Source organism: Sapajus apella, unplaced genomic scaffold, assembly GCF_009761245.1.
Source record: "Sapajus apella isolate SASKATOON/1434 unplaced genomic scaffold, GSC_monkey_1.0 scaffold156, whole genome shotgun sequence".
Lineage (NCBI taxonomy): Eukaryota > Metazoa > Chordata > Mammalia > Primates > Cebidae > Sapajus > Sapajus apella.
The window spans coordinates 1,998,094-2,011,958 of NW_022437096.1; the positions used below are offsets into that span (position 1 = coordinate 1,998,094).

At 58.1% G+C, this 13,865-nt stretch overlaps 1 protein-coding gene across 6 annotated transcripts in view; it reads right to left on the reverse strand.

The window, feature by feature from the left end:
• Position 1: 1 nt before the first annotated feature.
• TUBGCP6 (tubulin gamma complex associated protein 6) overlaps positions 2 to 13,865 on the reverse strand; it is a 32,864-nt gene continuing 19,000 nt past the window's right edge. Inside the window, exons 4-26 of one of the 6 annotated variants that reach the window (XM_032266174.1) lie at positions 11,296 to 11,469; positions 9,926 to 10,047; positions 9,001 to 9,079; positions 8,761 to 8,870; positions 8,409 to 8,500; positions 8,172 to 8,311; positions 7,926 to 8,075; positions 6,747 to 6,828; positions 6,567 to 6,655; positions 6,376 to 6,512; positions 4,535 to 4,673; positions 4,166 to 4,240; positions 3,065 to 3,980; positions 2,435 to 2,983; positions 2,136 to 2,194; positions 1,835 to 1,970; positions 1,584 to 1,752; positions 1,365 to 1,506; positions 992 to 1,186; positions 782 to 914; positions 497 to 710; positions 221 to 420; positions 2 to 142 (exon numbers count right to left, since the gene is read on the reverse strand). In XM_032266174.1, the coding sequence (XP_032122065.1) occupies positions 51 to 142; positions 221 to 420; positions 497 to 710; positions 782 to 914; positions 992 to 1,186; positions 1,365 to 1,506; positions 1,584 to 1,752; positions 1,835 to 1,970; positions 2,136 to 2,194; positions 2,435 to 2,983; positions 3,065 to 3,980; positions 4,166 to 4,240; positions 4,535 to 4,673; positions 6,376 to 6,512; positions 6,567 to 6,655; positions 6,747 to 6,828; positions 7,926 to 8,075; positions 8,172 to 8,311; positions 8,409 to 8,500; positions 8,761 to 8,870; positions 9,001 to 9,079; positions 9,926 to 10,047; positions 11,296 to 11,469 (4,194 nt within the window). In that variant the 3' untranslated portion in view covers positions 2 to 50. Of the gene's footprint in view, positions 143 to 220; positions 421 to 496; positions 711 to 781; positions 915 to 991; positions 1,187 to 1,364; positions 1,507 to 1,583; positions 1,753 to 1,834; positions 1,971 to 2,135; positions 2,195 to 2,434; positions 3,981 to 4,165; positions 4,241 to 4,534; positions 4,674 to 6,375; positions 6,513 to 6,566; positions 6,656 to 6,746; positions 6,829 to 7,925; positions 8,076 to 8,171; positions 8,312 to 8,408; positions 8,501 to 8,760; positions 8,871 to 9,000; positions 9,080 to 9,925; positions 10,048 to 11,295; positions 11,470 to 13,865 lie in introns of all 6 variants that reach the window. The other 5 variants (XM_032266172.1, XM_032266173.1, XR_004264937.1 and 2 more) reach the window with 5 other exon arrangements.

The following is a 13,865-nucleotide window of genomic DNA, read 5'->3' on the forward strand; positions in this document are numbered from 1 at the left end:
ACAGGGTCTGAGGACACCTTTTTATTGTGCATGTCCCCCGCAGAGCAGCCTCAGGCATCCTGGTAGTAGTTGTTGAAGTTGATGCGCAGCAGGAAGTCCTCCAGGTGAGGCTGGTAGCCGCGGTTCACCAGCTTGGTCACCACTGGGGATCAGCAAGCCACTCAAGCCTCTGCCCACGGTGTGAACCCCGCCTTGCCCTCCCAGCTGGGGTGGGCCTCACCTTTGAAGAGAAAGTGGGAGTAGTACTTGAAGGTGTTGTAGGACTGCTGCATGAGTGCAAAGTTGGGGTGTTCTGCACCCCGCGGGCCCCCAGCAGGGACCCAGGCCTGGGAGATGAGCTGGCTGCGGAACTTGAGCACGAGGCTGAAGATACTGTGGATGATGTTCATGACGGGCGCCGCCTTCTCCGTGAGCAGGCCCCTGGGGGGAAGCAGTGCTGCTGGGTGGGCTCAGCTGCGACCACAGGGCAAGGGACGCAGCAGTGCCCAGGCCTCACCTAAAGACGGCCTTGTGCAGGTACTCCGCGTGCGCACGTTGGATCTCCTCCAGGTCGCCCACGGTGGCCAGCCTGGCCCTGAACTCGCACCAGGTGACGTGCAGGATCTGGTTGGCGATGTAGCCCTGGATGACCCTCACGAAGTGCTGCATCTCGTGCTTGAACAGCTGCAGCTGGCGGAACTGCACGGAGCTGGCCATGTGGCTCAGCAGGGCTGGCAGAGAGGAGAGGACAGAGGTGAGCACAGCCTCAAGCCCGGGGCACCGGGGTTCAGCGAGGCCTCACCTGTGCGCTTGAGGTGGAAGCAGATGTCCTTGAGTGCCCACATCATGAGCTTCAGCTGCAGCAGGAAGGAAAAGACGCCACTGTACTTGCTCAGGCAGCCCTCGGTGATGACGACGTTGAGGGGCCAGTCCACCTGCCAGGAGCCCCCGCTCAGCAGGTGTCCCATGGGCAGGCCCCTGCCCCATCCCCATGGCCAGGGCTGCTGCTCACCTTGTACCTGAGCTCCAGGCAGCTCAGCACATCTGGGGCATTGGGGGCAAAAACCTCGGGAAGGTACTTGAGGGCGAGGGAGAGGTTGGAGGCGTGTGGGGTGTCCCCATGCAGGCTGCACTGCAGGGCCTTGCTCAGCACGGAGTTCAGCACCAGCGGGTTGAGCAGCTCCCCAGGTGTCTGCCCGGCCCCAAGCTGGGCAAAAAAGGGACCGGTGTCCCCAGGAGCCCCAGGCACGTCCCTGGCCATGCACCGGCGCCTCACGGGGCTGTGCCAGAGCGGCAGGGAGGCTGAGGCCCTGCAGCTAGTCTCCCCCTCCCCATGGCCTCCCCTCTACCACCGGCCCCACCCCAGCTCCGTGTCCGGAGGTCACCTTCTCAAAGAGCAGGTCGCTGAGGGACTGGGCGAACTCGCCGTCCTCCATCAGCAGGAAGTGCCGCAGCGCCTCATAGTGTGCCTCCAGGTGCAGCTCCACGAAGAAGTAGTCAACGGCAGCCTTGTTCACCAAGGAGATACTGACAGGAGGGAGCTGGAGTCAGGGTGCCGCTGGGGCGGGCTGGGCAGGCAGGCTGGCTGGGGTGAGGGCACTCACTGGGCGGCCAGTGGCGCTGTGATGGAGCGCTTCATGAGCACGGGCAGCGTCAGCAACTCACTCAGCTGCACAGCGGTCTCGTCTGCGGCGGACTGGGCCTGGGGGTCGACGGGGAAGGCAAAGGCCCGGGGAAGCATGGGGCGCAGAAGGTGAGCGATGGGTGGCTCAGCTGTGGGAGATGGAGAGCGTGCTAGGAACCTGCCCGCCCAGGGCTCTGGCTCTGCCCCCGCCCGCAGCGACACTGCACTCACACATGGACTCGTAACTGTCCGGGTACTGCTCCAGGTGGTACTGCCCTGCCAGGCCTGCCAGGTAGGCCTGCTCCCCGTCCCAGGCCTCCGCCTTCTCCTCACCAGGTCCTCGGCTGCTCTGGGCAGCTGCGTCTTCCTAACAAAACACCAGCCTGAGAGCCACCTCCCCACATTATGCTGCCCCCACTCACCCACCTTGTGCCAAAAGGAAAATCGCATGTGGGACCTGCCCACATGATAACCTAGAGGCACAGAGCCCTCCCTGCGTGCTGTGTGACCCCCTAGGCTGCATCCACCTCACCTGTGAGTTCAGACGCCAATTTGGAGAGAGCTCCTCAGTGTCCCCATTCCTCCCAGGGCCTGTGTGGACACAAGTGGACATGGGAGTGTCTGGGCTGAGCGCCTGCGGAGCGGACGGAGCAGAGCTGGCCCTGGCTCAGGCAGCCCCTCCCCATGTCCCCCCAACAGCAGCTCAGGTCCTAACTGACAAACAAGGAGTCCTGAAGGGACCTTCACTCGCAGCCAGCCCCACCTCCCGCCTACCTCCCAGGCTCTGTGGGTCCCATAGTCCCACTCCTGGCCATCGGCCACCTGACTAACCTGGTTCTTCAGAGACACTGTCTCCTGGTGTGTTGGACCAGCATGGCTGGGTGGGAGCCACATCTAACGCGTTCTCTCCCACGCTGATGGTGTCGTCAGACACGTGTCCCTCGATGTTCCACTGTGGCCGGGAGGGAGCCACATCCGGCACGTTCTCCCCCACGCTGATGGTGTCGTCGGACACGTGTCCCTCGATGTTCCACTGTGGCCGGGAGGGAGCCACGTCCGACACGTTCTCTCCCACGCTGATGGTGTTGTCGGACACGTGTCCCTTGATGTTCCACTGTGGTAGAGTGGGAGCCACGTCCGACACATTCTCTCCCATGCTGACGCGCTCCTCCCCACAGCCTAAGCTGGGGGAGGAGAGAGATGGCCCCACTTCTACAGGCAGCTGTGGCCCACAATCCAGAGCAGCGTTCCGTGCTCCCAGGCTGAGCGCTGACTGGGACGTGTGGCCAAGGAGGCTCTGTTGGGGCCTGGGTGTGTTGGACTCAGTTTCTGGTGAGAGGGCCCCCAACATCACGTGGGGCGGAGGGATGGGTCCATGGGCGTTCCACCGTGGCCGAGTGGGAGGTACGTCCGACACACAAACCCCCAAGCTGATGCTGGCATCCGACACGTGCCCATGGGTGTTCCACCGTGGCCGGGTAGGAGCCACGTCTGACACATTCTCCCCAACTCTGATGCTGGCATCAGACACATGTCCATGGATGTTCAAACGTGGCCGGGTGGGAGCCACGTCTGACACGTTCTCCCCAACCCTGATGCTGGCATTAGACACGTGCCCATGGATATTCCACCGTGGCCGGGTGGGAGCCACGTCAGACACGTTTTCCCCAACCCTGATGCTGGCATCAGACACGTGCCCATGGATGTTCCACCGTGGCCGGGTGGGAGCCACATCTGACGTTTCCTCCCTGACCCTGATGCTGGCATCGGACATGTGCCCATGGGTGTTCCACCGTGGCTGAGTGGGAGCTATTCCAGAATTGTAGCCCCCTGTGGGAACACCGCCCCCTGACACATGCCCAAAAAGCTGCTCTGTGTGCTGACTGCTCCCCTCCTCCAGGGCGGCACACCTGGGTGGGTGTGAGGGAGGCAGAAAGCTGCACTCTGCAGCCTGGAGGGGCCCTGGTGAAGGTGAGGCGGCCACAGCCGGCCTCAGGACAGTACTAAAGTCGTACTCCTGTGGCTTGGAGGGCTGAGTGCTGGCCGCTGAAGGTGCCTCCCCAGGAGCTGAAGCGGGCAGGTCTGAGCTGATGGTCTGCAGCGCTGCCTCCAGGAGAGGGACCGTGCCAGTCTGCAAAGACTGCTCAGCCCCTGGGCCCACAGGTAGGAAGTCTCCAAGGCTGAGGCCGTCAGAGAAGGACCCAGGCTCCTCTGCCTGCTGCAGCCCTGGGCCACCAGCTCCCACTGCTAGAGGCTTAAGGGGCTGTGGGGTCCGCAGGTCTGGCCTGTTCGGGCAATCCCAGGAAGCCGAATGTTGCTCTGCAGTCCTAGAATCACAGCCTTGGCCTCCATCTGGGTGCTCAGGGCCAGATGTGACCTGAAACACACATGACATCAGACCCAGTCTGGTCTCAGGCTCCCTGAGCCCTCAAACTCTGTCCCCCAAGTTCAGCTCTGCAGCCATGACCGACACTCACCAGGTGCCAAGGGCTATGGCAAACAGCCAGGCCCAGCACCCCCAGCTCAGAGTTAGGGCACCCTGGGTTCTGCTCTGCCACTCACCTGGGAGTGTGGGCTCAAGAGAAAGTCTGCCGGCTCCTGGGGCTGGTGAGCCTCAGTCATCGCTTTCAGCATCTCCTGAAATTTAAGCCAGAGAGATGACCAGCAGAGCTGGAGAAAAGCACGGCCCCTACGCCCACAGCAGCCATGTACACTGAACCAGACAAGGCTTGTGCTGGGCTCCACTGGGACCCCAGCACTCCAAAACCACGAGCTCCTCACCACCTCTATCTGCAATTCAGTGGCACTGCTACAAACATGAGAACCACCAGCCCACTCCCATAAGAGCACGCAGGTCTGTGTGCAGTTCCAGGGGGTTACCAGACCCCCAAAGCCCAGGGGAAGAGCTGCCACCTAAAGCTGCTGAGATACCCGAATGCGTTTCTCATCTTCCAAGAGAAAGCGAAGCCGTGCACTCTCCAGTCGGTGCCTCTGGATTCTCCACAGCGCCTTCTGCTCCCGACGAGCTGCCTCTGCAGACAGCCTGCTGTAGTGGTCGACCAGCGCCTGCCTGAAGCCACACCCAGAGAGGACACAGCCACAAGAGTCACCCCGTCCCATCCACCTGGCGCCCCTCGGGGGAGAATGGTTCTGCACAACAGAGGCCCCAGTGGGCCCCTGCCTCTAATCTCCCCCTGCCAGGGCCGGATAGCTCTGGGCCCTCACAGCACCTGCAGGGCGGCACCAGGCAGGCCCTTCCACCTGCCAGGCTGGGAAACCTTGGCAAGTCGGTGCCCAGCCAGGGCTCAGCAAGGTCTGTTGGATGAAAACCAGAATAAGATCCTGCATGGCCTGAAGCAAGGGGTGAGCAGGATGCTGAGGGCCCCAGGCCCCTAAGAAGCAAGGCCTCTTCTCCTACAGGTGCAGACCTGAGAATTGAAAACTAATGCAAAAAAGTACATGAAGCAAAACCAACACAAACGCTTTATTAGCTGAATTCAAAGCCGGCCTCACCTATCATGCCCCCTGATTTTGAGCTTTTCTCCAGCAGGCAATTTGTGCTGGGCTCCACTGGGACCCCGGCTCAAACCTGAACTGGCCAGCTCTAATTTGCCCACCACAGGCCAGAGACATGGTGTCCAGGCCTGGTTTTCTCCATGTGTTAATGGGACAGCATCTACTCACATACATGCGCAAACACGTACGCATGCAAAAACGCATACGAACATGTGCACACAGGCACACGCACCCCTCCACGAATGTCCCTCGCTGGCTCCATAAACGGATCTAAGGTTGAGACAACTGAGCATCGTGTGGGGCTGAGCGGGAAGCAGCCAGACCCTCCTGAGAGGGTCTTTCTCTAAAACCCCAAACAGCCCCTTGAAGGCTCCAGCTCTACTCAAGACTAGCAACAGGCTGATGACAACACGGGAGACAGACTCAAATGCTGTGCTGGACAAACACCATCTCGGCCGGGCACGTAATCCCAACACTTTGGGAGGCTGAGGCAGGCACATCACCTGAGGTCAGGAGTTTGAGACCAGCCTGGCCAACATGGAGAAACCCCATCTCTACTAAAATTAGAAAAATTAGCTGGGCGTGGTGGCGGGCACCTGTAATCCCAGCTACTCGGGAGGCTGAGGCAGGAGAATCACTTGAACCTGGGAGGTGGAGGTTGCAGTGAGCTGAGATTCCACGCAACATTGCACTTCGGCCTGGGCGACAGAAGAAGACTCTGTCTCAAAAAAAATAGTAAACAAAAAAAAAAACCACCCTCTGTCAGACCAATAACAGACTTAAAAATAAATAAGGAACCTATTTATTTATTTAATTCAATTTATTTATTTATTTATTTTTTAAAGATGGGGTTTCAACATGATGGATGGCCAGGCTGGTCTTGAGCTCCTGACCTCACGTGATCCACCCACCTCAGCCTCCCAAAAGTGCTAGGATTACAGGCGTGAGCCACCGCGCCCGGCTGGGACCTATTTAGAAAGAAGATAGATAAAGAGACAGGACCCCAAACAGCACACAGGCCTTGCTCAGACCCTCATCCATACAAACCACCCACAAGACAACACTCAGGACGGGTACGGACGCCTGCATATGGCAGAATGGCTGCAGCCACTCTGGGTTCAGCACATTGGTCTTTCTACCTTAATGTATGCCTGCAGGTTTTCAAAACACAAAGTAAATCATCAGTGTGATTAAAGCAGAGCTCCGGGGCCCCTGCCGCACCTGCACCCCTGGGCCTGGGGCCCCTGCTGCCCTACCTTGCCTTCCTCTCCAGCTCCTCCTCCAGGGACTTCAGCCTCCTCTCCCTGTCTCGGAGCTCACGGGCGTAGCTGAAGTCGTCATCCAGCTCCTCCTGCCTGGCCGCCTGGCGTCGCTGTAAAACACACAGGCTGGGCTGTGAAATCAGGACTTAGGCCTGACCCAGCACAGGCAGGTCCCTCCCACCCACCTCCTGGTCCTTCACAAACTGTTCCTTCAGCCTCTGAAACTGCTCGCGCTTCCGGGCGTCCAAGGCCATCCGCTCTGACATCTGCCGGTCTGCATTGGGAAAGTAAGGGGCACACTGTCACAAAGAGGCCCCAGCAAGGCACCCCCAAAAGTGCAGAAGGGAGGACTTGAGGCCACTCACCACTCAGTGCACTCAGGACCCTGGAGGCTGCTTCCCGGGCATGAGCAATTAATTCCTGCTTTGCAATTTCCATACGTAATTCCTAAACAAGACAATGGTAAACAAAGTACACTGGCCAGGCGCAGCAGGTAATCCCAGCACTTTGGGAGGCTGAAGTGGGTGGATCACATGAGCTCAGGAGTTCCAGGCCAGTCTGGACAACATGGCAAAACCCCATCTCTACAAAGATACAAAAATTAGCCAGGTGTGGTGGCGGACGCCTATAGTATCAACTACTTGGGGGCTGGGCTGAGGCAGGAGGATCCCTTGAGCCTGGGAGGTGGAGGCTGCAGGGAGCCACGTTGGTGCCACTGTACTCCAGCCTCCTGGCCGACACAGTGGGACCCTGTCACAAAGGAAAAAAAAGCAACCTAGTCCTCTGACCTCTCACCTAGGACACGTGTGGGATCAGGGCCGGCAGGCAAGACACACAGCCCGAGGGTGAGAGGAGGCGCCAAGTGACGGCGGGACACCCTCCCCACCCCGGCTCTCAGCAGTGCCAAGGCTGGCTCCAGGCCACGGACTGGAGCTGACCAGCTCCCACAGAGACATCTGGGAGTTGAGGACCCCAGGCTGTGTGTCCACCCTGGAGGGAAACCAAGGGGCCTCAGAGAGGAGAGGGAGCTTCCCTGCTTAGCCTCTTGGGCCTGCCCCTGCCCAGGCCAGAAAGCCTGTTCCTGGGAATGGTGCCAAATGTACCACTGAGCCCCTCCCTGAGGACGCAGGAGAGGCGTGGCCCGTTTCTGACACGTCATCCCTTCCCAGTAGGAGGGGAGCTTGCAAAGGCCACCTGAGTGTAGAATCACACACCCTGCCGCCCTGGAGCACAGTCGGACTATCTGTTCACAGCCAGCAGGCCCAAGGGAAGCCCCAGTGAAGCTTCCCGAGCCAACAAAGCCTGGGCTTCAGGCTAAGCCACCCAGACCCAGGAGGAGAGGACAGAGCCCCTCCCTGGCATCTGGCTCCAGGACATTCATCTCAACTCCCCCTTGGCACCCACCCACCCACACCACCAGGACAGAAAATGCCAGAAGGAATCCCACGCATCTTGCATGGCCTCACATCCTCCCTACCAGCCTGAGACCCCAGGAAGCAGAGGCAGGCACAAAGAAAGCCCCCAAGACCTGTGGTGCCACACACCTTCTCCTCCTTGCTGACGGAGCTGTGGCGGGCCACTCTCTCCATGCGCCCAACATAGACAGCACAGTCCTTCTCAATCTCCTTCAGCTCCTCCAGGGAGAAAATCACTGAGATCCGGGGGACGGGGACGTCGGACCAACAGAGGTAATGCTGCCAAAGGGGATGCAGGCACAGCCACTGGCACTCAGCCCTGGCCTCAGACGCAGCCCCAGCCCCTCCCGTCCACACGCAGGAGCCCCTCCTCACCCGGGGACAGCAGAGCTTCAGCAGGTTGATGGTCTTCCCGCAGACGTACACGTCATGGGCAATGTGCTTCAGAAACACGGGAACACAGTCCTCCACCTCTTTGGAGATGAGCACGTAGCCATGGGTCCAGTATGACTTATCTACGGTGGGGGGAACACCAGCGTGGCTGGCATGGCTGTGGCCCTGAACCCAGGCCCACAGGCACGGAGCCCCGCCCCGCAGCCAGCTGCCACCTACCTCGGAAACTGAGGTACTCCTGGTTCACCTGAATCATGAACTCACCATAAGTGTCTCTGAACACCCCGCTGTACACCCAGTCGTGGATGAAGCTGCAGTGGGAGAGCAGCAGGGGTGGGTGTGGTCAGTGGAGAGGTGGGTGGGGCCAGCAGTGAGGAGCAGGGGCACGGCTGTCCACGGAGGCAGGGGTGGGGCATGCTATCCATGAGGATTTGGGGTAGGGGTGGGGGGTTCCTGCCCAGTCCCCTTCCTGTGTGAGCCCCACATTCAACAGGTTTCTGACAAGGGGCTGCTCTCAGATGTCTGCCTGGTGGGAATGTGTGCCAGCCCAGCCCCACCAGCCGCTGCCCACCGCGTGTAGGGCTCGCAGCTGGTCTTCAGCAGGGACAGCAGCACGGGGTAGTGTTCATTGCTGCAGTTGTGCAGCGCCTCCTGGTAGAGGTAGGACAGCAGCTTCACGCCCTGCAGATAGCAAGGGGGGACAGCTCAGTGAGGTGCACCCCTGCCGGCAGCAGCCCCCCAAGGACACACTCAGCACCCCCTTTCCTGGAGCCCACCAGGCCGGCACGCTCAACAGGGACGCAGGACTCACGGTGGGAAACTCGGCCCTGGGCCCTCCTCCGCAGGTGCCTGGGAGTGCAGCACCAACACCACAGAGCTCGGCCAGATACCTAGACCCAGAGACAGGATCAGACCAGGCGACTGGGCTCAGGGTCCCCAGGCCTAGATCAGACTGTGAGCAAAATCTCCACAAATCTTCATGCTCCCTGGAGCAACTGACTTTAGATGTTTGCCTTAAAAACCAGATGCACCCCAATGGCCCTGCAGTACTCATGCCCAGCCCTGTGCCCCTGTGCTGTCCACACAGACCCCACTGAAGCACCCACACCAAACAGGCACCTCCCTCCCAGGCACTGGCCAACACCCGAATCACCCTGACCCTCCCACTTCCTCACCCCACATGGGGGCTGCACCTGAGAGCCCCTCTCATCCACACAGTGGCACCAAGCATCTGCCACAACCCACACCCTTCACAGCCCACTCCCACCCCCACCCCCACCCCCACAGTGTCTGGCGCTGTCTCAGCCCTTGGGTCTCCTCTGGGCTGCCACACTCTGCTCCTCTGCTTAGAAGGTCATCCCTCCAGCTCCCACCCCCAATCCTCACTCTTCCTTCTCTGGCGGCACTTGCCAGTGGCCCCCCAGCCTGGTTCCTCACTAACCAGCTTCCTCACTAACTGTGCCAGATGCCACACCCCCAGGGACCCTGTGTACTGATTAGGCAGGAGCCACCAGGCCTGGAGGGCCTGGATGGACCAGCTGTCGTGGGCCCATGGCAGACACACCTGCTCGGCACCTGGCACCTGAATTTAGCCAGGCAAGGGCTGTCCAGTCGCCTGCTGAGGGCTCTTCTCACAGGCTCTCCTTGCCAGGGAGCAGGGCAAACCCCCCCGCTGCCCAGCAAGCCCCACACCTCACCCACAAAGTCCCCTGCTCAGCCGCCATGCTGAGGCTCACCTGAGCTGCCGGCCCAGCTTCTTGAAGAGAAAACCAATGGTGAGGAGGCTCAGGGTGGGCGGAGTGGCGAGGACGCAGGCCCGGTAATACTGCAGGTATCTCCTCAGGCCACTGGTGAAGGCCTGTAGGCAAGAGGGCTGGGAGGAGGGCAGCCAGGAACGTGGACACAGCCTGTGCCCAGGGCCTGAGGGTACCAGTGCTGGGCACAGCACTTTGCTCCCCACCTCAGCTCTGGGCTTCATTTCCGAGCAATGGGACTCTGCGAGCCACGTCCAGCCACCAGGCCAGGTAGACATTTGGACCTCCACAAGCCATGGCCCACCACCAATCCCTCCTCTCATCTGAGACCAGCTGCCCAGGGACGTGGCCTCTGGGATTTGGGGGTGAGGGTGGAAAGGGCGGCTGCGCTCTATGCACAGACACCAGTGCTGTGAGGGCTTCGGCTGCTCAGACCACAGTGGTCTCGGTGGCACCAGCATCCTGGGTAACGCCACGGCAGCAGGCTCTGAAGTTCATGCCAATCCTGGACCAATCTCAGTCCACCCACCCCAGGAGCCACGTGGCCTGGCCACGCCTGCCACACAAGTGAGAACCACAGTCCGACCCTTCTCAGTGTCCACTGCTCCGACCCCTCCTCCACCACCTCCAGCCCTCAAGAACCCCAGGGCTGCTCGTCTGCCCAGAAGCTGTCCCCACCCCATGCAGCTCCCACCACGCCGACCTCCCGAGCCCGTCTAAAACCTGACCACACTGCATCACCCCATCCTCAGCCCCCGCTGTGGCACTAACAGTCGAAGGCGCCAGCGCTGCACGGCTCCTCCTGAGGGCTCTCTGCCCAGCTTCCCCAATACCCTCCTCTCCACTCCCGCGACGTCCCGTCATCTGCCTGCCTGTCCTCTCCCATTCAAGGTGCATCCCCGTCCCCTGGGCCTCTACCCAGCACATGAGCCAGCTTCAAGACTCACAAACAGCAGCTTCCAGAGCCAGACTTGGCTCAGAACACCTAGCAGCGTAAATTCACCCAACGCGAGAGTCCTGCCCTGTCACTCATCCACAATGCGGATGACTGCTCCCACCAAAGTACAGGCAGCAAGAGCCCCATTCACTGCCTTGCCTGCCCTGCACACCCTGAATGCTGGCCAGGCTGGCCTCCCACCAACCCAGGGCCCACACACATCTGCCCCAGGTTTCCAGTGAGGGAAAATGTCATCACTGACCCGTCCCTGAAGAGTCACTGTCGGGTTTCAGATGTTAGCAAGGAAATAAGTTTTAGACTGTGGTCCCACAGAAGGACCTCTAAGATTCTCTTTTCCAGAACGTGTGCACCGTTATCTCAAAGGTTCGTGACAACCGTGAGGCAGAGACGATACCTGGAACACAAGGCCCTTGCTGTACGAGGAGTCCAGGACGGGCTGCAGGGAGAAGTGGGTCAGGCGCATGTAGCAGGTCCCATACTCGGCCACCTCCGAGAGAAGGTTGCTGATGCTCTCGGGAGACGCTCCTGATACATGAACGCCCTGCTTCACCACAAAGGCCTGGGCCAGCTGCACAGGGACAGAGGACACAGGTCGCAGAGGCCAGGCACCCAGATGTCCAGTAAGGTGCCACCTCCCTCCACCGCTGCACCCAACCCCACACCACCTAGAGTGCCCACAGGACCCAAAAGCAAATGCTTAAAAGGCATACCCAGAACTCCTGCACCAAGGAATAAAAACATACAAACCAAAACAAGGTAGAAATTTTCACTGACCATACTGAAAAATACATGTTTAAAATGCTAAGCATAGAAAAAAAGAGAGCACCTTCACAGGACACAAGTACTCAGACAGCCTCCTGGGCAGAAGATATAACACACGTTTGCCATGAGATCTGCTCATTCGACTCTCAGGGATGAATTAAAGGAAATCATGGAAGACGTACACACAGACTCATCAGAGCACATTCTCCACAGCATGTTTATAACCAGAGAGTGGAAACCCCCAACAGAGGGCTCACCACAACCAAAACATATGGGATGCAGCAAACGCTCCTCCAGGAGGAAAAGTTACCACTGCAAACACCTGCATTACTAACGAACAAGATACCAAACCCACAGCAGCCCTGTGCATACTCTGAAGAGATTTTAAAAAGAGATTAGGCCAAGTGCAGTGGCTCTCGGCTATAATCCCAGCACTTTGGGAGGCTGAGGCAGGAGAATACTTGAGCCCAGGAGCCTGAGACAAGCCTGGGCAACACAGCGAGACCCTCATCCCTATAAAAACTACAAATTAGCCAGGCATGGTGGCTCACGCCTATAATCCCTTGGGGAGCCAAGGCAGACAGATCACTTCAGGTCAGGAGTCCATAGCCAACCTGGCCAACATGGCAAAGCCCCATCTCTACTAAAAATACAAAAATTAACCAGGCGAGGTGGTGTGTGCCTGTAGTCCCAGCTACTCTAGAAGCTGAGGTATGAGAAACACTTGAACACGAGAGGCGGGGTTGCAGTGAGCTGAGACTGTGCCTTCCCACTCCAGCCTGGGCTACAGAGGGAGACTCCATCTCAAAAAAAGAAAATTTTTTTAATTAAAAAATTAGCCAGCCATGATGGTGCATGCCTGTTGCTCTCAGCTACTCAGGAGGCTGAGGCAGGAGGATCAATTTGAGCCTAGGAGGTCGAGGTTGCAGTGAGTCATGTTCAAACCACTGCACTCGAGCCTGGGTGATCTTGCCTCCAAAAAAAAAAAAAAAAGAGCAGTTAGGCCAGGCATGATGACTCACACCTGTAATCCCAGCACTATGGGAGGCCAAGGCAAGTGAATCACTTGAGATCGGGAGTTGGAGACCAGCCTGACCAACATGGTGAAACCCCATCTCTCCTATAAACAAAAATTAGCCATGCATGGCGGCGTGCGCCTGTAATCCTAACTACTCAGGAGGCTGAGGCAGGAGAATCACGTGAACCTAGGAGGCAGAGGCTGCAGTGAGCTGAGATCACACCATTGCACTCCAGCCTGGGTGACAGAAAAGAAAAGGACTCCACCTAAAAAAAAAAAAAAAAAAAAAAAAAAAAAGGCAGTCAGGCCAGATGCAGTGGCTCACACCTGTAATCCCAGCACATTGGGAGGCTGAGGCAGGCGGATCACGAGGTCAGGAGTTCAAGACCAGCCTGACCAACATGATGAAACCCCATCTCATACAAAAAATTGGCCAGGCTTGTTCGTACATGCCTGTAATCCCTGCTACTCAGGAGGCTGAGGCAGGAGAATCACTTGAACCTGGGAGGCGGAAGTTGTGGTGAGCCAAGATCGCACCACTGCACTCCAGCCTGGGCAACAAGAGCAAAACTCTGCCGCAAAAAAAAAAAAAAAAGTTAAACTCAAAACTAGCAGAAGGAAACAAGTAACAATTACAGCAGAGAGAAAGCAGGCAAAACATGGTGGCTCACGCCTGTAACACAAACACTTTGGGAGGTCAAAGTGGGTGAATCCCTTGAGGTCAGGATTTTGAGACCACCTGGCCAAAAACCCCATCTCTACTAAAAATACAAAAAATTAGTCTAGTGGTGCACACCTGTAGCCCCAGCTACTTGGGAGGCTGAGGCAGGAGAATCACTTGAACCCAGGAGGCGGAGACTGCAGTGAGCTGAGATCACACCACTGCACTCCAGCCTGGGCAAAAGAGTAAGATTGCATCTCAAAAAAAAAAAAAAAAAAAAATAGAGAACCAAAAAAAAAAGTTGGTTCTTTGAAAATATCAACAAAATTGGAAAGTCTTAGCTAGAATAATTAGGAGGAAAAATGACTATTAAATAAAGAGAAGCCGGGCGCGGTGGCTCACGCCTATAATCCCAGCACTTTGGGAGGCCAAGGCGGGTAGATCACAAGATCAAGAGGTTGAGACCATCCTGGTCAACATGGTGAAACCCTATCTCTACTACTAAAAATACAAAAAAAAAAAA